General features: G+C 42.1%; 2 protein-coding genes, 1 long non-coding RNA gene and 1 pseudogene across 3 annotated transcripts in view; 3 read left to right on the top strand and 1 right to left on the bottom strand.

Annotated features, from left to right (window-relative positions):
* Positions 1-26,198, top strand: part of LOC140290202 (NLR family CARD domain-containing protein 3-like) — a 556,114-nt gene that overhangs the window by 528,840 nt on the left and 1,076 nt on the right. The gene's annotated exons all lie outside the window — the stretch shown is intronic.
* LOC140290470 (uncharacterized) lies at positions 10,000-17,324 on the top strand. The gene is made up of 3 exons (XM_072379351.1): positions 10,000-10,197; positions 11,905-12,021; positions 16,164-17,324. The coding sequence occupies exons 1-3, from the start codon at positions 10,192-10,194 to the stop codon at positions 17,190-17,192; spliced, it is 1,152 nt and encodes a 383-aa protein (XP_072235452.1). The 5' UTR covers positions 10,000-10,191; the 3' UTR covers positions 17,193-17,324.
* LOC140296078 (general transcription factor II-I repeat domain-containing protein 2-like) lies at positions 12,559-15,709 on the bottom strand (annotated as a pseudogene).
* Positions 20,144-23,615, top strand: LOC140290711 (uncharacterized). The gene is made up of 3 exons (XR_011912384.1): positions 20,144-20,647; positions 22,213-22,385; positions 22,618-23,615. It is a non-coding gene; the product is annotated as an uncharacterized lncRNA (long non-coding RNA).

Consider the following 26,198-nt stretch of genomic DNA (forward strand, 5'->3'; position numbering starts at 1 on the left):
AGCCCCCATAAGCATAGGGCAGAGGCCCTCCGGGAGCCAGGGGCAACAGCCCACCGACCCCGCCAGGCCCCAGCCGCCCAGACATGGGCCGTGCACTGGACCCGGGCCCCAGGAGCCCGAGCGCCCCCAAACCCCCCGGCAGAGGCCCCACCCAATACCCAGGAGGGCCAAGCGCCCCAGACAGCCACACAGTGGGTCAACGCCTTCCCCAGCGCCCCTGGCCAAGTGCCCTGGGAGTCAAGACGTGCCCACAGGTGGGTGAAGTTGCGATCAGCGAGGAGAGGCAATGCCGCCCCCCCATCGGGAGAAGCACAGGCGGGCCAGGCGACAGCAAGTCCCAGATCCAGGCCCAATCATTACCACACACACTTTCACGTCCCTTCATCCACACATCCACACGTCCTCCCTCCCTCGACTCCGCTGGGGTGTAGCGCAGCGAGCACACCAGCGGGGGCCAGCAGCCCCCCAGCCACCACAGACCCCGAACCAGCAGAACAAATAATTAATCCTCTTGGCCCCTCCTGCCCCGAGCAGCAACCAGGAAGCAGGGGTGTGGGAAGAAGACCCCTCCCCTCACCCTTCTGGCTCTTCAATATTTTCTAATAGTGAGCAATTAAAATTGAGGGGCAGCCAAACTTGTAGAACTGGGAGCGCGGCCCTCTGGACAGCCTACATACCCAAAGAGCCCCGCCCACCAGATGCCACTCAGTGTAACCATCCCCCAAGACCTAATGTGTGTGTGTGAGTGTGTTTGATAAGTAGTGATGTCTAAGGTGTAATTAAAACAGGGGCGGGGAACTGCAGAGTGCAACCAAAGGGGACCACCTACGTGGCCCCATCCACTACACCCCACCGAACACACACGCCCCCAAAACCCTTCATGTGTGAGTGTGTGCTGTGTACAGGAGCCAGAAGGGAGAGGGGTATGGGGATATACACCGGGGGAGCTACTCTCCCCCGGAGAGGGCAGCCACCTCAGACTTTGCTGTGTCTGTAATTAAACCTTTACTTAAAAAACCTACTCTTGATTCAGAAGTGTTGGCTAATTATCGACCTATATCCAATCTCCCTTTTTGTCTAAAGTTCTTGAAAAAATGTTCAACTTTGTGATCATTTACGTAGAAGTAATCTGTTTGAGGAGTTTCAGTCAGGATTCAGAGTACATCATAGCACAGAAACAGCACTGGTGAAAGTTACCGATGATCTCCTCTTAGCCTCTGATAGCGGACTTGTTTCTGTGCTTGTCTTGTTGGATCTCAGTGCTTTATTTGATACGATCGATCACAGCATTCTGTTACAGAGACTTGAACATGTTATTGGGATTACAGGAACTGCATTAGGCTGGTTTAAGTCATATTTATCTGATAGATTCCAGTTTGTTCTTGTAAATGAAGAATCTTCCTCACACTTTGGAGTACGTCATGGAGTTCCTCAGGGTTCTGTGCTTGGACCAATTCTTTTTACTTTGTACATGCTTCCATTAGGTAACATTATTAGACAGCATGGCATAAATTTCCATTGTTATGCTGATGATACTCAGCTGTACTTATCTATGAAACCAGATGAAACCAATAGGTTGGTCAGACTACAAGCATGTCTTAATGACATAAAGACTTGGATGACTCAGAAATGTCTGCTTTTAAATTCAGACAAAACTGAAGTTGTTCTCTTTGGACCTGAGCACTTCAGGGAGAAATTGTCTAGTTTATATAGTTACTCTAGATGGTATTTCCTTGGCTTCTAGTTCTACAGTGAGGAACCCTGGAGTTATGTTTGACCAGAATTGATCATTTCATGCACATTTAAAACTGGTTTCTAGGACTGCCTTCTTTCACCTTCGTAATATTGCTAAAATCAGGAACATCCTGTCTCAGGGTGATGCAGAGAAACTAGTTCATGCATTTGTTACTTCAAGATTGGACTACTGTAATTCCTTATTATTGGGCTGTCCCACATATTCTCTGAAAAGCCTCCAGCTGATCCAAAATGCTGCAGCCAGAGTTCTGATGCAAACTAACAGGAGAGATCATGTTTCTCCAGTTTTAGCTTCTCTTCACTGGCTCCCTGTTAAATTCAGAATAGAATTTAAGATTCTTCTCCTCACATATAAAGCTCTTAATGACCGAACTCCATCATATCTTAAAGATCTCATTGTAAGATATTTTCCTAACAGAGCACTTCGTTCCCAAACTGCAGGTTTACTTGTTGTTCCCAGAGTTTCTAAAAGTAGAATGGGAGGCAGAGCCTTCAGTTATCAGGCCCCTCTCTTGTAGAATAAGCTGCCAGTAAATGTCTGGTAAGCAGACACCCTTTCCACTTTTAAGATTAGGCTTAAAACTTTCCTTTTTGATAAAGTTTATAGTTAGGGATGGCTCAGGTAATCCTGAAACATCCTATAGTTAAGCTGCTATAGGCTTAGACTGCTGGGGGACCTCATCTGTCACACCTTTCCTCACTTTGCTCTCTTTTTCCCCCTGTTTAATTTGTCAAATGATTTTATGTACATGTGACATTGTGGTTATTAACTTGTGTTTCCCTGTTCCACAGGCATGCTCAGTACGGGAGATTGGACTGAAGACAAGTTTTGGTGCAATCTGTTGGTTTCCTTAGCTAGGATATTATTTTTGAATTGGCTCCATATGAATTAATTGGATTATGATTACAATGAATTGAATTCCAATTGGCTTGAATTGGACTATATTACTTAAGTGCCTTGAGATGACAATTGTTTTAATCTGGCGCTATATAAATAAAATTGAATTGAATAAATTCATTGAACCATATGTGTCTTTTAGTTTTTCACGTAATTTGCTTGAAAGGCTTGATGTTGATCCTGCACATGTTCTTCTCTCACGTGTTGGCAGCTGAAAATGAGACTCAGATAACTTGGTGTCTGTCAACCTCTTCTGTTCCCTGTGTGTAGTTTTGTGTTCATCGTCACACAGAGAGACCGAGGCTGCTTAATTAGATGAAATCATCAATAATTGCTCATTTTTAAACAGTTACATTATATTTTAGAAGTCACAACACAGTAATACATGTTGTTTCAGCATCTATATGTAGCCAGGTGGAAAATAAAGAACTAGACGGTTACACCACTAGATGGCACTGTCTCAATTAAGGAGTCCCACCTTGGGCTGTGGTATTTGGTTTACAGCGGATGTGGGATGCCATATTGATTAGAACAACACGGACATGTGGGTTTGGTTCTGGATACTGATGTCTCTGTATTTCGTTGCTGCATAGCAGATTCACGGGTCTGTTTCCCGTAATGGCGGAGAGCCTCGTCTCTGCAGTGTCTGGTGTTGTGGACAGACAACCATGTCAGTACATTCACACATGCAATGATTGTTTGTTAATGTCTTTAAATGTAAAATGTTTGACTGGGAATTTGTGTGCTGTTGGTGTTACAGAGATCGGCCATTATAGTTATTTTTGCACTCTTGTTATATTTTGTTTGTACTTGTATACTGAACTTGCGATCAATCACCAGTTAAGTGTTGATGAAACCTTTGCTTTGCCAAAGAGCAAGTATATAGAGGATAGTCCTCTGAAAGTAATTTATTTTGTTTTCTGTGGTAAGGATTATATCAGATATTTTTGAAAACAACTGTGAGTTGTATTTTATTCTTTTTTTTAAATGTAAAGTGAACACCAATTTTTCTGCTCGGAATAAAGACCCCAAAATAAGATTTCTGTGTCCTGAGCCCATTTAGCCAGTCTACACATTTTGGTACCAGGAGTGGGGTTCTGCAAAATTGGTTGTTCAGAGTTAGGATACTGGAGTGCAGAATAACTATAGTGGCAGGGACTTTTGGTGCCTGGTGTTGGAGGAGATCGACAACATGGCTTTCCTGAAGGTGCAGGCAGGGACTGCAGACCAGTGAACGAGAAAGGAGGCTATCAACGCACCCCAGCTCGAGAGGCTTCTAAGAGACTTTCTGTATCCAGGTATTGAATAAAAATGTATCAGGATAACGGTGATGATCAACATGGCTTGGAGGAAGACCCAGAGATGGATGCTGTAGCAGAGGTTCAGGCCAAATTTACAGAACTGAGGAATAAGCATGAAGAAACTGTGGCCAAAATAACTGCTCTGAGTGATGGGGCTAACCGTTCATATGTGTACCTACTAAGGGAACGTCCAATACAACCTTTTAGTGGGGACACTACTTTGGATGGTTGTTCTATTGACGAGTTTCTTGATGAAGTGCAGCGGGCGGTGAGAGCTAGTGGGCTTAAGAAAAGATGATCAGGTTGACTTCATTCTTTCTCTCCTTAGAGGCTCAGCACTTGAAGAGGTAAAGTTATGTACGGATGGTGAAGTAAAGGAACCTGATGAAATCTTCACAGTTCTCAGAGAGGCTTATAGAGAGAAGCGGAGTGTGGCCCAGCTCCTACAGACCTTCTATGGTCGTCACCAACTTGAGGGTGAAGATTTTTTTGAGTACTTGCACATACTATCTCAGATCCTTCGCTCAGTTCTTAAGCAAAAGCCAAATGCAGTATCTGACTCTAAAATGGCTGTCAGAGACCAGTTTGTGGAGGGGGTTAAAGATCCCACTCTTAGAAGGGAGCTTCGCAAAATGGTTAGGGAAAACCCAGAGTCCTCACTTTTTGATGTGCGTCAGGAGGCGATTGCTTGGTCTCAGGAGGACGGACCCAGTAACATTAAAGTTGTGAAGAGCAGGAACATTTCAAGTGATAGTGGGGGTGTTAGATGCCAGGCTCCTGGTAATGCACAAGAGAAGTCATCTGCCACACTAGAAGAAATCCTCAAAGTAGTTTCTGAGCAAGGTAAAGCTATTGGGGAGCTAGTCAACGTGATGAAGGAAGGAGTGGTTTTCAAGAGAAAGTCATACAAAGATAGGAAACCTAGACCGACACTCCAGTTCACAGATGATGGAAAACCTGTCTGTCTTAAGTGTAAAGGAGTGGGACACATTGCAAGGGAATGCAGACCAGGCCAACAGCAGGGTGAGTCTGCTGCCTGTACTTCACATTCTCAGGGAAATTAGCTCCCTCGGTTGCCAAGAGCCGGGCAATCCGAGGTGAGATCAAAGGCTCCCAAACCCTTACACGTGAGAGATTTTTTGAGCGAGCGGTAGGTGTGTGTCCAGAAGTGGATATTGAGGTGGGAGGAGTTATGGCCAGGTCCCTATTGGATACTGGGAGTCAGGTTAGCACGATCTCTGAGACGTTTTTTCAACTCGGAAAAAATGAAGACATAACCTCAACAGCCAACTGGCTCAAGCTTACTGCAGCTAACTCACTGCCAATACCTTACATAGGTTACATTGAGTTGGACGTGCAGGCAATGGGGTTAACTGTACCTCAGTGTGGGTTTTGGTAGTCAGGGATCCTATCAGAGAACAGCGGGGGTCAGAAAATCCAGAGCTAGATTCAAATCGATCTAAGACGGAAGGGAAAGGAACAGGGCAGCAGAGCAAACATAACAGTCGGACAACTGAAGGGTCTCTCCCAGTACTCATTGGAATAAATGTGATAAAACAATGCAGGGAGTTGATGATTGCCAGTTTTGATTCATCCCTTGGAGAAAGGTTAGACACAGCCTGGAGGGAAGCCTTTCAGAGAGTGCAAACATGTGAAGCTTTAGTGAGGGCATCTAAAGCCAGGATAGCAGGCAGGGACACAGTGCATGTGCCAGCAGCTTCAGTTGCCACAGTGTACACGAAAGGGCTCAAGCAACTCTCCCCAGATGAGACCTTTATGCTAGAGCCTATCAGCACCCCCCTGCCAAATGGCCTTGTTGTGGTTCCCACCCTACTGCAGTCTTGTAAGCATGTGTTTCCAGTTCAAGGGGTGAACTTCTCACAGGAAGATGCCAGCCAGGTCCAGGCTCGGTGTTCTCAGTGAGGTTCAGTGCATTGAGGAGGCAGCAGAGGTGCATTTCAATCGCATCTCTGCTGACCATGAGGAAGTGTCAGTGAACAGCAAAGGAGCTAAGGCGTCACCTTACTGCCGTATACCTCCAACACAATACCAAGAGGTGAGAGAGCACATAACCCAACTTCTAAAAAAGGGTGTCATTAAAGAGAGCACTAGTGCCTACGCGTCACCCATTGTACTTGTGAGGAAGGCAGATAACAGCTTGAGGCTTTGTGTAGACTACAGGCGTCTCAACGCCAAAACCAGACGTGATGCATTTCCTTTGCCACGTATCGACGAGTGTTTCGATGCTCTGCACGGCGCAAAGTTTTTCTCGACCATTGATCTGGTCAGTGGCTATCATCAGGTAGCAGTGCAGGAGAGAGATAGGCACAAGACAGCCTTCACGACCCCTTTTGGGTTGTTTAAGTACATTAGACTACCTTTTGGTGTTTGCAATGGGCCTGCAACATTCCAAAGACTCATGCAGGCAACCATGAGTGATTTTGTGTTCCAGATCATGTTGGTGTACTTGGATGACATTTTGGTTTTCTCACCAACGTTTGAGGATCATTTGATGCGTCTTCAGACTGTGCTTCAGAGGCTCAGGGAGACGGGATTAAAGGTGAAGGTAGAAAAGTGTCATTTTCTCCAGTCCAGTGTGCCTTTTCTTGGTCATCAGATCTCTGCTGAGGGAATAGGCACTGACCCAGACAAGGTAGCAGCAGTGAAACAGTGGCCAGCTCCCACCACAGTTAAGGAGTTGAGATCATTTTTGGGGTTTTGCAGCTATTACCGGAGGTTTATGCAAGGTTTTTCCCAGCTGGCAGGACCGTTGCATGATGTAGTTAATGCGTGCATGAAGGATAGTGTCCCTGCTAGATCCAAAATCCTGCTGAATAACCTATGGACACAGACAGTCCTTTGAGATACTGAAAGACAGACTGACTAGTGCTCCCCTTCTTGGTTACGCTGATTTCTCCCTTCCATTCACGGTAGAGACAGACGCCAGCAGCTTAGGTTTAGGGGCAGTCCTCTCTCAGTTGCAACAAGGGAAGACATGTGTCATTGCATATGCCAGCAGGAGGTTAAGAAATGCAGAGAAAAATGACAGAAACTACAGCAGCATGAAACTGGAACTTCTAGCTCTCAAATGGGCTGTGTCTGAAAAATTCAGAGGGTACCTGTTGGGGTCGAAATTTACTGTGATAACAGATAACAACCCTCTGTGTCACTTGAACACAGCAAAGCTGGGAGCTATTGAACAGCATTGGGTAGCCCAGTTGGCTCCCTTCGATTTTGAAGTCCAGTACAGGCCCGGTAGGTGTAACATGGCAGCAGACACCCTGTCTAGGCAGCCGTTAGCAGGGGAGCCCCAGCCTAATGGAGATGAGGAGTTTGACGTGTGTGTATCCATCTGCAATGTGATCAGGAAAGGAACAGCTTTACAACCAGAATTGGTCGATGCAGGTGTGAAGTGTTGTCAAGTTAGGCAGGTTAGGCGTATTACAGTGGTTGATTATGATACTGAGGTCGCTGACTCTCAGGGTAATACACCAACCTGGTGCCTGGTTACTCTAAGGATGAGCTGAGACAGTTTCAGAATACTGATCCTATTCTGAAGTCCTTCCGGCATTTCTGGGATCAGGGAAAGAAACCCACTTTTCAGCAGAGGAAAAGTTTGACCGTAATCTCCATTCTCAGACAGTGGCCTAGGGTTAAGGAAGTGGATGGATTACTTTACTGTGTCATTGATGAAGCTCACCTGGGGGAGTGCCAGCAGCTAATTTTGCCGGCATGTTTAAAAGAAGCTGTTCTTCAAAGTGTTCATGATCAGATGGGGCATCAGGGCATATGGATATATGGATGAAGACGTGGAACAGTGGGTAAAACAGTGCCAGAGATGTGTACTCACATTGCCACAGCCCAATATACGAGAATTGAGTCACCAATAACTAAATCCTCCTTGCTGACTTGTGAGGACTTCAGACAGCTTGCTATCCCAGAAAGCACAGCGGCACAAACGAAGATGGCAAAGAAAGCACATAACTGTAAATTCTGTTTGGAAATATTAATCTTATTTCAGGTAACTTTAATAGCTTAATAGCTTTTACACAACAATGTTTGGTGTTTTACTTTGTTACTTTCACTTTACAACTTTGGGGTCGATCGATGAAGTTTAAGCCGTTTTTAAAAAAGGCTTCAGCGTTGTCAGAAATATGAGCTGAACAGCTAACAGATAACCTAGATGTTATATCTAAATTATTAGATTTAGATGTTAGATGCAGGAGTACATACAATACACTTTTTTTTTTTTAATAGGAATTAAATTTAACGCATTATTTTCCTTTTCTTTTTTTTTTAAGTCAGCTCCAGAAAAAAACAGATCCAGGACTGGTACAATGGTGTTAAGACAGCAGTACAGAAAAAGCTGTGTGAGTTAGAATAAAACTAAAATATTAATTTATTTAATCTCTGTCTTACCACACCGCATTGTAACCTAAAAAGTTGAACTAACCCTGAATATTTTTTCTGCAAGCTGATGTGAGATGTGATGTCATGTTTGTGTCAAATAATTTCATGTTCATGTTGTGCTTGTTCATTATTACAACAAACTGATTGTATTGAAGGTATTTTTTTTGTTTAAATCCATCTAAAGTTGGACTGATTATCCTGAGATGTAAGTATACAAACACTAAATATAACAATTTACTTTTTATTCTGTATATCAACTCATGTTAAAGTACTTGATTTCTACTGTTTGTATCATTCTTAAATACTGAAAAAAGAGACGTTGGGGCAAAAAACGTACCAAAGTTGACTGGTATGCCATCATGAGAAGGAGGAGAAGGGTTAGAGTTAGAGGGTTAGAGAAGCCTCCTGCTCCTCCTCCTCTGCACGTTTGGATACTAGAGTTTGGATAGCGTTGATATAGTTTGGAGATAGTTTGGAAAGTTAAGTGAGAGAGAGATAGTTTTGAGATTGAGGAGAGAAGGATAGGTAAGATGATGGAGTCAGTTAGGAAGAGGAGAATTTCCCCAGTGTGGGAACATTTTCATTTGATATCTCCTAATAAGGTAAGCTAAATCTAACATAATTCAGATGCATTAGGTTTGCTTATAGAACTGTATTTTTCACTGTTTATTAATGTATTCATAGGTGAGGTGATTATTGTGTTCCAAGGAGTTGGGGTACAATAACAACACCTCATCCATGCTAAGGCCTTACTGTGCCTTGCATGAGAATAAAGAGAAAACTGGAGCTTCACCCAGTCAAGGTAAGTCATTACAAGAATTACAGACGCACTATCACAATTTTTACATGTTGACTTTTGTTCATGCTGACTTCAGCACTTTGTGTTTTCAAAGGCACGAGAAGTGGTGTCAAAAAAAGGAATTGATTACCAACAAAAACTGTTAAGTAACTGAATCCAACCTTCAGGCTCCCTCACAAATTGAGCCTGGCAAGTTGAGTTTTTTTTTTGTGCACTGATAAATGGTTTTCTTCATCACAATACTGTGAGTTCTCTTTGCATTGTGTATCTTTCTTCCACTATTAAACATTTCAGAGAGACAAAAAAACTTTAAATTGGAACAGTACTTAGTCCTTAAGTGATGACGTTTCAGAAGTACACAAGAACTTGTGGACAGTAAATATGAAGCAGTTGGTGATTGATGTGGCTCCATTATGTCGTCCACCATAATAATGATAACAATAGTAATTTATATAATTTTATTTATCATATTTAATATACATGCTATATATTCTGTGTTCGTCTTTCTTTACCTATGGGATTAATAAAGTATTTCTACTCTGTTTCATACAATTATTAATGTGTGCCTGCCTTATTAGGAGAGATCAGCTAAAAATGCTTCCAGACAGGAGAAAATCTTCTCTTTCTGACTCCATGAACAAAAAGGCAGCTAGCTATGAACAATATGTTCACACCATAAGGTTCTACATTCACACAATGTGAGGGTAGATCCATTGTGTTTCGCTGGCGCTTATATTTCGAATTATATTATGCGATAAGACTTTCTGAACCGGTCACGTGGTACGGTTGGTTCGCGAGGCCTCAAACGTCATCGACACGCGCCTCGATAGTCGCTTCACAAAGTACATCCTAAATTACTCGACACAAGCTTGAAAACCTCTATACGGATAAACACACCACTACAGGCAAATACGGATATTGAGAAACGGCCCATACCTCGATACACACTTCGCGGAAACGTTCCCTTCATTACTTAACACACGCTTCGAAGCCTCAGCACATCTCAGAACATCACTACAGGAAGCTGCATGGAGGTAAGTCCAGAAAAGAATGCATGTAGCGGTCAAATATTTGCAGAGATATCTTCAAATTGCTCTGTGTTATTGGTTTGATTCCTGCACCTGGACACAGGCAGTCAGAACATCACCAGAGAGTGAAAAAGTTCAAATAACCTGGCTGCTATTCACAGTTAGCATGTCATGCTAATGCTTTGTAAACCGTCCAAAGCAGTGCACAATACCAGAAACACAACGTCAGCTATAGATTTCAGTAAGCCGGCTAGATGGACAAACAGAATGGAGCTTTATCATTTTAGCTGTGTGTGAAACATACTTCTGGACCCCTTTCTTCCTCTTTTCTAACCTTTTTGGACAGTTTTTGACCATCATGTCACATTTTCCACTAAAGCTGGAAATTTAGTATTTCAGCATTTTTGCTGAAATCTTTTGTGTAATTAAAGTTTGATCAATGTAAAATTTAGAATTGTTCTTTCCAGACTAATCAGGGTAACATTTGGCTTTTTGATAAAACTGTGGAGCGAAAAACATGTGATCTGATGTGTTTAATGTACACACTATGTCATATCTCCTGGTTAGCTCTTTAAATGGGACTTAATTATGGTCAATTTAAATAATTTAGCTACATTAATAGTTTATGTTGTTTGAAGAGGAGTCATAGCATTATTATGAATATGCAACAGTTATCCTCAGTATCAGTGTCTGATTTCTCAGATTTACACTCAGAAGCCCATTGAAATACAGTCTGACTGTCCTCTTCAGAAGTGTTTTATGAAAGCTTCAGTATTCAGTTTCCTTTATATATCCTATATTTTCTTTTATCCACAAATCAACAAGGATTGATGGCATGATACAAAGTTTGTACATATCTTTACTCATAAAGTCCAGCTGCCCACATCTGGAGTTAAAATGGAGCTAAAATTATCTTTATTAGGAGGCTTTGATTTGTGCAACTTTTAGGAGCTGATACTCTAATCTAATCACAACACAAGATCACTTTTTACTCTTCGACTGGACACATAAGTTTGCCAATTAAGATAAATTCAGAATCAATATAAAGGAGATTGTAGGTTATGGGTCTGACAGTTTCCTTCATCTCAAACTTTAGGTTTCACTAAAGCAGCTTTCTGGAATGAATCACTGGACGAAAAATTCTGACACCAGAAACACACTTGATATTTAAATGATGTTCTCAGAATGGTCCACTGCATGTTGTTCTCAGATCAGTCAGACAGCTCCTGCTGACGTGCTGTTCACCACACAGAACGAGATCATTGCCCCACTGAGCCATCACATCTCAGTTTCAAGCCTCAGTCCAGACTGAAGCTCCCTGAGAACTGAAATGTTCAAAAATGGGCTTCAGAGTTTAACTATGACAAATCTGAGATTAGTCTGCGTTACTTTCCTGGATCCCTGACAGCTTCTGGAAATGAGAACAAATTTAGAAACAGAGAAAAGCTGAACTTCAGTCTTTGGGATTATATTGGGACCCTTTCCTCAAACAATATCATTGTCTTAATGTAGTAAAATGATTTAATTTGATCATGTTACACTGACTATGAGATTTATGGGATTTTGCACACAGTGGGTGTCATTCTACAGAGTATACTTTTTTTTTTATTTGATCATAAAGCTACAAATATTTTGAACTGTGACCTGAGTGGGTCCTTAGTGTGGTTTAAGATGCTGCATGCCACAGCTGGATCTTATTGTATGTACTGACAGTTGCAGACAGAGTCCATCAGTCGGAGGACCAGGGCCAGAATGGAGCAGGAGAACCAGGATCTGAACCCCTCCACCAGGAACAGAGCCGGCTCGTCCTCTGGTTCCACTGGGCTACAGGTCAGTGTAAAGGATGCTAAAGACACAAGGACGAGTGTCGAGGCTCTGTGTATCCTCCGCTCGTTCTGCGTTTCCATCAAATGTGGAAAAGGTGTCAGCAAAGTGTTTCCTGGTTTCATCTCCTATCTCTGATACAGATTTGATTAGACCAGGGCTGGGCCACATGAGAAATCTGAATTGTGTCAGAGGGCCACACCAACAATAACTGCTCAACTTTCTCCCACTGTAAAATGTGCAAAATTATATTATTTGAATAGCTAGTACTGGTAATCAGAAGAATAAAAATAGTCTGTAAATATTTGTAGAAATAGGCTATGTGAAGTTGTGGTGTATAGATCAAATAGGAAAATACTACTATAGAAGTAATAAACTAGAGCAAAAATCACATTATCGTATTATCCACACTGCAGTTGAAGGGAGAAGAAACCATGTACATTTCAGTCTCAACTGTTTTGAAATCGCCTTGACAACTCTCCACGCCGAGCTTCTAACATGGATGAGTTCTTGTGGAGGTGATCAGCTGATCTTGTGGCTTCCTTAAGTGTTGGCAAGTGGGGGAGAATGTAGAATCTGCAAGTTTTTCATGAAAGCCTTCACTGAACTGTACATTTCTTGCACAAAAAGGCCCTTGCGTTGCAGTTTAACATTTAGTTCATTCATTCGTGCAGTCAGATCCACAGCAAATTTGAAGTCTGCCAGCCAGTCTTCATCTGAGAGCTGTGGAATGTCGTGTTCTCCACACAAAAATCCTGAATCTGGTCTCTCCGGTTCCAGACATTTTTTAGTACTTTTACAAGGCTGAGCCACCTGACAGCGCAGCAATACCATATGTCACCAGGTTCAGTCTCATTTTCCTTCAAAAGTGCAACAAACTGTGATTTAAGGCTTTCGCTCGGATTTTACTCACAGCATCAACAACATGGTTAGTTTTTAACACTGACTTACACAACACAGCCTGGTGTATAATACAATGCAATGTCCATTTCTGCACGGGGTTAATTTCTGTCACTTTATCCTGCATTCTCTTTAAAAGTCAAACATTTTCCCTGTCAGATTTGGACAGCCGTCCGTTGTCACACCTGCCAGCTTATCCCATTTCAGTCCTAACTTGTCCAAACATGCATTTACCTCTGGGAACAAGTTACTTCAGGTGGTTGTCCCTTTGATTGACTGCATGGCTGCCAGCTTCTTCGTGATTTGAAAGTCTGCAGTTATCCCACGTAAGAAGATGAGTAGCTGGGTAGTATCACGTACATTGCAGCTCTCATCCAAACCAGAGAAAAGTAGTCCAAGTCGTCCGCTCTGTTTTTCAGCTGAAGCTCCAAGTTTCCCGCGACATCCTCAACCCGCTTCGTTAGTGTGCATCGGGAGAGTGGCTCGTTCTCAAATGCGCCCTTTTTCTCCGGACATATCAGTGCAACAGAGTCCAATAAGCACTCCTTAATAAACTCTCCATCAGAAAACGGCTTTTTTCTTGGCGTGAGCTGACATCTTGAGGGTAACCTGGCTGAAGTGATGTCTGCAGTGCTTGCTGTCAGGAACGAGAGACGCGCACACTGCATGCGTCCATATGGAAGTAATACAAGTGGCCTTTCAGAATAAAAGCAACACAGTGGTATTGCATGCACGGCTTAAATGTTTTTTTTTTTAATTTATGATTGACCTTGCGTGGGCTGGACAGGGACACACAAAGGGCCAGATGTGGCCCTCGGGCAGATTGTTGTGGTGGGATGTTTTCTGGCTCTCAGTCTAAAGATTTGAGAGGTTCAGTAGCTAATATTTATTATTTATTTTGAAAGTCTCTGCATTACATGAATTAAACCTGGTGGTAATACTTGGTGGGCCTTTAATGATTAGATGACAGGTTTGTAGAGCTCTCTACCTCAGTGTAAAGAGTTGTTTATGAGAGAATTGAAGGTTGAATTAAACCAGACCGTGTTTCCCTGATGGCTGTTGAGCTGAATGGCTGCAGACCTCTGGGTTGTAAGCTGGAACAAAGGGTTAGTGTAAAGAAATTCATGTGTTACCACCATTACTTTAAACCAGTGGTCATCAACCTTTTCAGTCCAACATCTACTTGGTGTTTAATTGAACAACTTGGACAAGACTGCGCTTCCTTCTATCTGTAGCGGGTCCCGGCTTGGTCCCCACTGACAGATATATAGATAACCCTCTGATAGGAGTTTTCTGGAAATATCAGGCAGAAATCAGCAAAGCAGGACAACTGTTGCTCATTCTCCATTCATCGGATTATATTTATTCTCACATTCATTTTTACTTTTTCACTGCAATCATGAATTACTTCTGTTATTTTGTCTGCATTACATCATTAGGATTAACCATTTTAGATAACATTCACATTAAATGTCTACTTTTACATATTTCTACAAAATACTTATCAAAATTAGTTTTACACCAAAGAAACATTTTCCCTTTCAATCATGTCATCAGTCTATCGTCAACCATGTATGCACTTCACCCTTACCGGGGGCTCACACCAAAAGCGTTGTGAGCGACCACAGCCTCTCACGACGCTCACAACCCGCCGCTTGTACCTCTTCTGCCGCCGGAAGCGGCCAGAGAAGCCGGAAGCAGCTAAAGGGGCGGGGCTTATATGTATAGCAACTCGCATATATATATATAATAATCCATCCATACATCGGTTCCCTCTTTCACCATGGATCGTACTCTTGGCAGCCTTCTTTGTGTTTCTTTGTGTTTGCGCTCTGCCGTTTTCCGCTTTTTTTTTGCCTTTTTTCCGCCTTTGGAATCCAGATCGGCCCTAATTGGCTGTCGTCGCGTCGCGTCACTACTCATTTGCATAAAGTTGAGCCTTTCTCAACTCTTGAAGCTCACGAAGCTCACACCGCGCCGCTCATTGACGCCAGCTTACATTGAAAATGAATGGCAGCTGGCCGCTCACGACACTTTTGGTGTGAGCCCCCGGTTACACACATCCTCTTTATCCTCTCCTTAAGAGTGTTCTCTTTATATAACTGTAGATAAAGTACGCAAAGTACATTAAGCGCTCACTTAATATAACAGAATGAATCTCTTGCAGTTAAACTATTTCACATTTACTCTATATGAACACAAACTAAAATAATAAACATGGCTGGCTCATAGCTTGCCGCTTTAACTGTGAACTCGAACTCTATCATTGTTTCCCATTTTAGCTCTGCGCTCTCCATCAAGAATACAGCCATAGCTGGTATTTAACTTCACATTAGCATTCATTTCAACATTCCGAGCAATGTACCACACACACACACACACACACACACACACACACTCACACACACTCACACAACTAATTTACACACATACAATAATAACCCACAAATGCCCAGGAGCCGAAAGAAACAAAAGAAAGTAACCGTTTGGCTACGGCGTCGGACGCGATTTTCTCCATTGCAATCATCACGTACCGCAACACTTTATTTTATTTACACTCTTAGCGATCTTTTAGCTTATGGACCACACATCACCAGGGATTCATATTAGCTTATAAACATCTTTAGTCACAGAAAAGATGAGTAACCAACCTGGAAATATCAGGCAGAAATCAGCGAAGCAGGACAACTGTTGGTCATTCTCCATTCATCGGATTATGAGCCTTACTCGCGAAGCATTTCAAAGAGCCCAGGTGACGCTGCTGGTAAGTGCTGCCAACTAGTGTCCATTTCATGCAACAGCATGTTATTGTGTGTTTCTCTGGATGACTTCTTATTTTGAATACTAAATTGGACAGACTATAATAAAATAATACAATAGCAATAAACTAAAAAGTGACTCTCAGAGGAAATTAAACAATATCTCAACAAAAAGACTTATTTTGTGGGTATCACATATCATTTAGAAATATTGTAGTACAAGTTCCTTTTCAGAATTTCATCATGACAAAAAATGTTTTGTAAAAGAGCAAAAAGCAAGAGTTTACTGCTTTAAAAACCTGAACATGTGCAGAACTCATCAGAGCACAGTGCTGATAGCTGAGAGTACTTAGAAACGCACGTTTGATCAGATATATTTAGACCTGTGTGGCTCGGTCTGTCCAGGTCCAGTTAGAATGTTGGTTAGCTTAGATAAATCTGTTATGAACTTCAAAATGATCTAAGTCTTCTTCCTCTCTGTCATTGCAGAAACATATAGCTCAAGAGGAATCTCGATGTCACTCCTGTAAGCACTGTGGGAAAGTTTTCAAAAGATCATCACATCTGAGGTATCATCAGAGGCTTCATACAGGAGAGAAACCTTACACCTGTGACCAGTGTGGGGCCGCTTTCACTGCATCATCTAGTCTAAAGACACACCAACGTATTCATACAGGAGAGAAACCTTACAGTTGTGGTCAGTGTGGGGCAGCTTTCACAGCATCATTTAGTCTAAAGATACACCAACGTATTCACACAGGAGAGAAACCTTACAGCTGTGGTCATTGTGGGACAGTGTTCACTACATCTTCCCATCTTAAGACACACCAACGTATTCACACAGGGGAGAAACCTTACAGCTGTGGTCAGTGTGGGGCAGCCTTCTCTGAATTATCTAATCTAAAGAAACACCAACATATTCACACAGGAGAGAAACCTTACAGCTGTGGTCAATGTGGGGCAGCTTTCACAACATCTTCCCAGCTTAAGACACACCAACATATTCACACAGGAGAGAAACCTTACAGCTGTGGTCAGTGTGGGGCAGTTTTCTCTGAATTATCATATTTAAAGAAACACCAACATATTCACACAGGAGAGAAACCTTACAGCTGTGGTCAGTGTGGGGCAGCTTTCACTCAACTATCTAATCTAACAACCCACCAACGTATTCACACAGGAGAGAAACCTTACAGCTGTGGTCAGTGTGGGGCAGCTTTCACTCAGTTATCTGGTCTAAAGAGACACCAACGTATTCATACAGGAGAGAAACCATACAGCTGTGATCAGTGTGCGGCAGTTTTCACTAAACTATCTAGTCTAAAGACACACCAGCGTATTCACACAGGAGAGAAACCTTACAGCTGTGGTCATTGTGGGACAGCTTTTGCAGTATTATCTAGTCTAAAGAAACACCAACGTATTCACACAGGAGAGAAACCTTACAGCTGTGGTCAGTGTGGGACAGCTTTCAGTCATTTATCTAGTCTAAAGAGACACCAACGTATTCACACATGAGAGAAACCTTACAGCTGTGGTCAGTGTGGGACAGTTTTCACTACATCTTCCCATCTTAACACATCAACATATTCACGTTTGTAAATGTACAACATCTGTAGAAGAAATATATAATTTCAGTTTGATGTGAAGTCTAGCTTTACACTCATTTGTATTTCATCTTTTTGCATTTTATTAAAGATCAGATGTCAACATTTCTCATGCTTTTCATGTTCTTGCTACACAGATATTTTTGAAGAAAATGTGTTTGGTTACGAGGGAAAGTTGAGCCTTGTCATCTTCCCAAAGACCCAGAAATCTTTAACGCAGTCTGAAAAAGGTTTGGATTTGTTCCCTGTACTTCTCAGGCAGCTGTTTGTTTGTCATGGCTGAAGCTGAAAGTTAAGACTGTTCCAACACTAAAAGGGCACGAGGCTCAACTTCAAACTGTGAAGCTGTTTCAAATGTCTGTTCTGTCAAGAAAATTCTCTCTAAATGAGGATCAGAGACAATTAACACAACACATTTATTCTTTCAACAAGGAGACAAGTCTGCAGAACATATGAGGAAACTGACACAGAGTTGTTGGAGTTAAAAAAAAATGATACTATTGCTATATGTTTCCTACTACAAGATCACTCGCCACACACGGTTATGAGACATTCAGTAAAACAAGGCTTAGACAGAAGCTGAAATAAGATCGATAGGAGGCCTTCTCCAGCAAACAGTGTCCCTTGACCCTGCAACATCTTCTAACTTATGGTACTTGCTTTTTCTCATTGTATAGCTTCATGATATATTTGCAACATTTCCCGTTTGTTTATACAAGAGGAAAAGAAGATGTAAATTCACAGTAGATTAATATATACACTTACATTTTTTCAAACTTTGCATAGCCTTGTATATCTTCTACATCATTGTATAACACTTCAGGGAGACTTCCATTAAACAAATTGTTGAGAATTTACTCAGGGTCATGGAAGGCACTGCTTTGCACTTGAAACATTATCTGCATCCTCGTCTCCATCATCCTCGTGTAGCTTGTCGTCATTGTCACTCTCTACCTGTTGATACATTGTGCGGGTAAGGGTGGTCTCAATCAGTCTTTGTAACAGTCCTCCCAAGCATGGGATACAACAACAACCACAGGTGACTAGTATGGCTGCTAACAGGCAGAGATGGCAGTACTGAAGCAAGTAGTCCATTCCACCGGCCTCCTCTAAGGCCTTGGTGATGCTGCCATCTGGTGAGTTATTGGTAGGAATAAAGGTTCAACGTTTCAAACATTTTACAAACTCCTCCTTTTTCTGCCAGCAACATATCCAAACAGTTTTATTTTGCCATGCCATAGGGGAAGCTGGACCTAATTCAGCAGTGCCTTGTAGATGTAATTTATCCAATCAACATTCTTTATGAATCATATTTATATTTGCCCACAGAAAAGAAAATATTCAAAACCTGAAGCAACTTGTTTTTTTTTTTTTGCTTTAAAGTCATCTGGGACTCCTCAGAACCCCTATACTATCCAGGTATACTCTGTTGTCAAATGAACCCCCAGGCACTGTTTAACGTTTAACGAGACGTCACAGCTTCTCCGGAGAGAGTTTGTCACCCAAGCCCTTAAAGTCCCTTACAGGGAACAGATGAAAAGGCATCAGTAGTTGCGTCATTGCGCAGCTGCCCTGTCAATTAGACGGAAGTTTCATATCCTCGCACAGCCCCCACAACAACCACAAGTTGGCCTGTCCCCACCAATGATAAAAATAATTCAGCAGAGGGAAGGACTTGTATGCCAGAGGGGGGGCGGGCAGCACACAAGGGGGACAGGGATGAAGCAGATATTTACGATTGTGTCTGGGTTACTACAACTGATGGTTAGGGAGGAAAGGTAGAAGAACAATCAACTATACCCAAGGAGATGACGTGACAAGTGTGCAATATAACTGAATGTCCCAGTGGTCAGAGAAACTCTATATTTTGTACTGTGTTGTTCTCTCTGGCAATATATTATTATCAAAAGCCTCTTATCTTCTCAGAAGAAAATAACTGATTCTGTGCATTACTAAAATTTCCACCACACTTCCAGCTGAGGTTTTGAGGCTGTTCAGTCCTTACCTGCACGAGGTGGACCACAGAGGTCAACCCCACTAGCCATCATTACCAAAATATTGAGAAAGCCCACATACACACACCTTTCCTTCTGTTTGGCTAAAAGAAAGAACTGTGATATCCCAAATCCATCCACGAAAAGAGCACTTAAAAGGACAGTATCAGGAGAAGGGAAAATCACATTCCCAAGTAGGTTTACAGTGTGAATTGTATGTGTCAACTCTGCTATTTAAAATATCAAACAGCGGTCAGCTGACTAACTTGAGGTCACCAGAGGAGGTGCACCAGGCAGCAATGCCAATAGCAAGTAAATACCATCCTGTATAGGGGGTATGCACATGACCTCACAGCCTGGAGGAGTCACAGGGCTACACCCACTGGGTCTCAGTCATGAAATGTGAGCAGCACCAATATGTGTGTAAACTGTCAGAAGACCAACATTTATGTGAATCCTGCATTCATCAAAATCTAAGCAGCTCAAATCTTTAAGTAGCTTCTCACAGAATCTGCACCCAGTCATGACTGTGTGTAGAGCTCGTGTGAGTTTAGAACCACAAAGTCATGCTAGAAACCTCCCAGTGTGACCCTTACTTCTCAGACTACTTGGCCGATGGTGGAACATGTCGACTGTGCCGAGACATTTAGCTTCTCTGAGATCGAAGACCACATCGACTGCTGTGAGAATTGAAACATATTTCTTGTTTCTACATGCATTTACATATTGTGAATTCATGAAATCTGACAAACATTTTACAATCCTAAAATATAAACTGACACAATTTTAAAAAAAAAATCTGTTATTAATGAGCCTCGTACACTATAATGGATTATATTATTTCTTTCTTCCAGTGTATTAACATTTTCCTGTTAACATTCCAAGAAAAAATAATTCAGGTTGAAATGCTGAAGAAAGCTCAGAGAATCCCCTGTCAGGAAGCTCAGGAACAAACCGAGCAGGAAGCTCAGTCGCTGCTCACTCATTAAGCAGCCACAGTCCATGTGAGGAGGATAAAAGTGGTGCCGCTGTCTCTTTGGTTATAACTATATACAGTTTCTGCATAAAACACATATCTATGCTGAGCTCAGAGAAACAGAGCATTAAACTGCTGTCCCAGATTGTCTAAAATCAACTGTATATTTATCATTTTTGGACGTTTTCATTAACGATGGCTTAATTTCCACAGAGTGGATACAGAGCCTAACAATTACAGGCTGCCCACATGTTTCCACGTCACTTGCTTAACGAAGCTGAACTCAAGCCAGAGTTGGCTGCAAGGCTTGATCTCAGATCTACTGAAGACGATCGTGAAAGGGAGACTCTAACGTTCTCCAAAGACCCAGGAGCTGACTTCCTGTTATACTGGGTGGTAGGTATCTTTCATTGAATGCGTTGTGCTGTAAGATTTGTAATAACAACAGTGATTTGAACTGAAAAGTGAAGTAAATTGGATAGTGTAGTGGTATGATCTGAATAATCTGAGAAACTAAGTGTCTTTAAGTTTAACATTTCAAAGTTGTAGCAGTTAGTATGTTCCTCTAGTATGATTGCCACCTTCCATGTGGGAGACCTGGGTTCAAATCCCCTGTATGAAAGGTACTACCTCCAGTAGGGGTCCTTAGGCAAGACACCCTTACCCTACATGCCTACCTGTAAGTCGCTTTGGATAAAAGCGTCTGCTAAATGCATAAACATAAACATAAATTGTTCTTTCAACACAGGCTGTCACAGTTTATGTTTCAGTCACAGTTCATGTTTTGACATTTATGTTTTCAGTTTCTTGTCTTGTTTCTCCCCTGTCACGTTAGGTTCACTCACATCACCTGTTTCATTGTTCACAGCTGCACCTCACTAATCACTCCCTCCACAGCATTTAGTCTCCAGGTTTCCTTTCACTCATTGCAGAATCCTCACCAACCCTTCATGCCATGATCACAGAAGTTAAGTCTGGTTTCCTGCCTCATAGCCTTGTTAATTTAATCATAGTCATAGTATTTATTCCATAGCCTTGTTTTTTTTCCATTGTCTTTTGTTTTCAGTCTTGTTAATTCAGCGTTTAAATATTTTTGAATCCGGCTCTGCTGTGCTTTTTGTTCTTGCTCCCTGTTTTGTGAATAAACTTTTTTTTTTTAAGTCTAAAAGAACTGCATCTGGGTCCTACCTCTCCATCGTTTCTGACACAGGCCTACATTCTGCCACATTATTAGATCTTTTAAGTGTCTATGCCGAGCTCCACTACTTCCCTCAGTTACAGCAGCTCCTTTCTTTCCTGTCCTGCATTATTTGCCAAACTGGTTAATCCAGGTGTGCCTTACTGTAGCAGTCACAAGAACCATGATGTTTATATGTGTGTATTCTAAATGAGAGCAGCCTCTGTGAAATAAATGAGCTGGGAATAAAGCCCAGTGAAATGTATTTGGGCCTTACATGTCATCCACATATACAAAGTCCACAAAGTAACTCCTTGTATTTCAGATGATGCGGCTGTTGGTGATGGGCTAAAACACCATTTTCTGTCGAAGGAACATAATGGAAAAAGTCCAGTTTGGATTGGACCTTAATTTTGGTCAGTTTGTACAGGATTAACTGGCTCTGATCAGTTGTTTCCAAAGCACCTGATGAATTGGAAAGGTTTGTCATCCAAACTGATGACAGCAGAAGGCACATTGGTCCATGGTGGAAGCTCTTGTACAGATTTTTAGTTTCAGAATTCTCACAAATGTATATTCTTGAGCTGAAAATGGTCTCATATCTGGTATTTGGACTCAAACAAATCTGTTCTTCTGACACCACAGAAAGCAGAATTAGAGGTAGATATTTTCTGGAAACATTTGCAGCAACAACTGTGATTTAAAAAAAACTAAATCTCTCAGGATAATACGGCTTTCTCAGCTGAAATCAGCTTTTAATTATATCTTGTTCTTTCCCTCTCAGAGAACACTGGCAGAACTCTTCTGTTCGGTGGGGCAGACCATCATAAGGTCCCATCCACCTGCAGAGCCCTGATAGATGCAGATGTTTTCAGAGCAGCTGGATGTGCCACAGGACATTCCTTTATTCATGGCTTTGATAGTCAGAGGGAGCTGACTCCACAGGACCTATGTGAGGTGAACAACCTGGCCTTCAGCTGGGATCTTCCTCCCATTAATGACAACAGGAGGTGGTTGACAGAGAAAATCCTGCAGTATGCGGTCTGAATAAATCAAAATGAAATGAAGTACATGTGGAAAAAGATTTGAATGGATATTAACTGTAGAACAAACTGATCCAATCGTCTCTTATTTCCACCAACAGCTGCATCTAAATGATGCTTTGCAAACTCTCTGATCCTTTCTGTAGGTCATCGAATGGAGACCAACACAAATAAAGCAGCTACGTAAGGGGCTGAAAGACAGCGGTGTTCCCAACATGATCAAAGAGCGTCCTGCCCCAGCTGCTGTCCTTTTCCAACATCTGCACAGCCAGCTGTGGACTCACAGGCTGCTTACCTCAACATGCTGACTGCTTCCATCAGTACCAGCAGGGCTTTTATTGGGATTGTACTTATAAAAATGGAATAAGGCTTTAAGTGGAACATGTTGCAGTTCTATTATTGATATTACAAGCCTCCAATGTTCTATCCAATAAAATCTACCTTTTCGGCCTCTGCTTTTATAAAAGTGATGCTCTGTTCTGTTAATAAACCCTTTCGATTTACAGCCTCTGAGGCTGTTTTTACTTCTCAGACCATCTTGAAAAGGATCATGTGGCCGATGCCAGATAGGAAGGAGACGTGCTGCTCAGGCTTTCTGAGAGACGACACTGAAAATGCTCAGATTGTAAATGTTCTCAGAGAAACAGACCCGAACAATGTACATCTCCTAAAGCGGCTGCTGATTCTTCACACTGACTCCATATTTATGAAACATGGTGTAAACATTGTTTTATTTTACCGCAGAAAGACCAGTTTCTTTTTACAAGTGAAGCAGAGATTCTTTGATCTTTGGGTAAACTTGAGAAAGTTCTGATGTTCAGCATCTTATTGGCAGCTTTAAATACTTCTGACTGTGTCTCTGTGGGCTCCTCTCAGGAACTACACCAACTCCTGAAGCTTTGGACAGGTTGGAGTATACCTCCCCAGCACCTGTATGCAGGAGTTCCTCCTGAAATTACCACACCTGTAGCCTCAGCCTGCAGGACCTGCTGAAACTGCCTCTGAAGTGCCAAAGCTACCAGACATTCAGAGAAAAGCTCCAAGCATCTGTTACAGACTTTGGATTTGGAATGATCTGATCTGAATAATCTGAGAAACTAAGTGTCTTTAAGTTTAACATTTCAAAGTTGTAGCAGTTAGTATGTTCCTCTGTTTCATGCTGCTCATTAAAGGTCGTGGAGCAGTGAGCCATTGTTAGAAAAATTATATAGTGATACTATGAAAAAAGCTGCAAGGATAAGAGTTTCTGTGATGGGGGGAGGCCTCCTCCTGTCTTTTGGTTCTCATAATACTATGTAGCAAGCAAAATGGTTTTGACTGTCTGAACTCATCTTCCCATAACATTAAATGGCTAGTAATGCCTTTTCCCATAAGATTGAATGTCCTTTTCCCATAACATTGTGTGGCCAGCAAGCATAAACAATATAAATAGCAATAGTACCATTTATTAGTCAGACTTTTCGGAGCCAGCTTCCTGACAGGTTGTGTGGACTTGTACTTCTTGCAAGAAAAATGTTTTGTGTTAATCGTGTCCAGCGACTCTGAGCCTAATTTTGAGAGAATTTTTCTGACAGCCATGTTAAGGCATTACCTCATTCACTGGAAGTGTGTGAGGTTGGTAACAGAATTCAGGAGAACTGAAAACAAACATTTCGATCTTAAGTTTTATTTACAAATGTTAAAGTTTGGTTAATAAAGACAATTGAACATGAAGTGTTTCATGCACTTTTCCATCCAGCAGTGTGTGAACGTTGGTGAACTCGTCCAGTTCTGCTGTGGCTGCATCAGCTGCTGTGGTGCGGCTGCATAGATGTGGAGTGCATCCATGAAGGGAACATCGGGGTCAGGTGACCTGGCCATGTTCTCCTCGCTCAGGTGTCGTTCAAGCTGCAGTTGGGCTACTTCAACTCAGTCACCTCCAAGCTCATCAGAGCTGTGTGGTCCATCCCAATCAATCCCACAGTCTGCCTCCACCTGAACACAAATAAAAGACAATCAGAGTTTTAAGGTTATTAAATATTTTGTAGGCTTTCTTGAGACTTATACAAAAGCTTTGGCATCTTCAAATGTTTCACTGAAACATTTTCAGTTGCAGTTATAAAATGTGAAGCTATGAAATCAGTTCTTCTCAGTATAAATATTAAGTTATGTAATCTAGCCAAATCATTTTAGGCCTTTTAAATTTATCATTTAAATAATGGCTCCTGATATGATGGACTCAGCTGTTTTAACACCTGATCAGGATCCTGAAGGTGTCTGAATGATGTCCAAAGCTGATGGGGAGACTGGCTGCCTGCTGCTCTCAGGCCGTGATGGTTCCAAGCATCCATGAAGAAGGCAAGTTTCCTCTGCAGCTGAGGCAGAAAAGCCCAGTGGAGAGCAAAGAGATGACTCATCATCAGGGTTCAAAAGCCCTTCTCTCTCCTGGTTGAGAAATAGAGTATGGAATGGGTCAAGGACTGGAATGGACACATCTCTCCATCAGTGTTCTATCCTGGAAGAACAAGAGACATGATTCAGAGAAACATTACAAGCAGGAAGAAAATATGTTTCTGCTCTGAATTAGAACTTCTAGCTGGTGGATGTTATGACTCTACAATGAGGAAACTGATGCTCGTAAGTTCAGTGATGGCTTTAGAAATGTGTGTCCAGCCTAATCTGGTCTTGGTGGAGCACTCGCCTGAAAAACTAAGTCTGAAACTGTTTGATGCTGCTGCATGTCTGAAGATCTTTCCCCCTCAAATATACTATACATTTAGTAAATATGAAAAAACAACAGCCTCTGAAGCAGATGACAGATGTCATTCATGCTTAGTTCAGTGTTTTCTGTCAGTAATGGAGGACAAAGGAGAGTTTGTGAATGAGGCCAGTGAGAGTCCTGCAGAGGAACAGGGGTGAACGTTGGGGAATAATAATACTCGTTATGTGCTCTTCTGCAGAGCTTTTCTCATAATACATCGCTATAGAAACCTCACCGTTGGATATGGAAACTCTTTCCAGTAACGTGCGAGTCTCGGTTCTCTCCTCGCTGTTCCACCATGAAATGGGCGACCTCAGTATTCTCAGCAGCCTGTCAGAGCGCACACGTGATAGCAAACCAAACGTGTTGATGGCACCAAGGAAGCTCTCCAACACTGGAGATGCTCGATTGTTTGTTGCAGGAGACAGATGAACAGTTAAACAGCTGACGCATCTATTCCAGCGTGAAGGAAAAATCTCCAGCTATTGGTTAAAAAAAAAAAAAAAAAAGAAGATATAATGCATCAGATATAAATGTGAAGAAGGTTCAGTCACAGCTTCTTTGACACAAAGAAGAGAGACTGCACTGATGGAGCTTACAGAGGACTTTCAGATAAGGATCCACTTTATATCAGACTCACTTTGCAGCAGCAGTCCCCCGGCATGAAGGAATGATTTCATCATTCTGTATTCTGTGTTTGGGGGACTTAGTTGGATTTCTGCAATGACGGCATCCAGCTCTGCTTCACTTAGTGCAGAACAACATGTCCGACTTTCTGAACAAACACACAAAACAAAAATTCTGAAAATGAACTTGGCAACACGGATGGTTTATTACTTATTTACACTAAGACAGACGTGATTTCATGTAGATCTCATGGACAGACCTTGCTGCAAAACATTCCCACAATGCACTTGGGCCTAACAGGTCTGACAGTCTTTCCCACCAGTGGATCCACTGACCTGTATCTGAACTGCCTTTCTGAGC

The sequence above is a fragment of the Leuresthes tenuis genome, unplaced genomic scaffold, assembly GCF_036924035.1.
Source record: "Leuresthes tenuis unplaced genomic scaffold, fLeuTen1.0.hap1 SCAF_1, whole genome shotgun sequence".
Taxonomy (NCBI): Eukaryota; Metazoa; Chordata; class Actinopteri; order Atheriniformes; family Atherinopsidae; genus Leuresthes; species Leuresthes tenuis.

Coding starts and splice junctions, on each gene's coding strand:
- LOC140290470 (XM_072379351.1), top strand. Junction 12,022..16,163: donor CTGGTTCCACTGGGCTACAG/GTCAGTGTAAAG, acceptor CTGTCATTGCAG/AAACATATAGCTCAAGAGGA.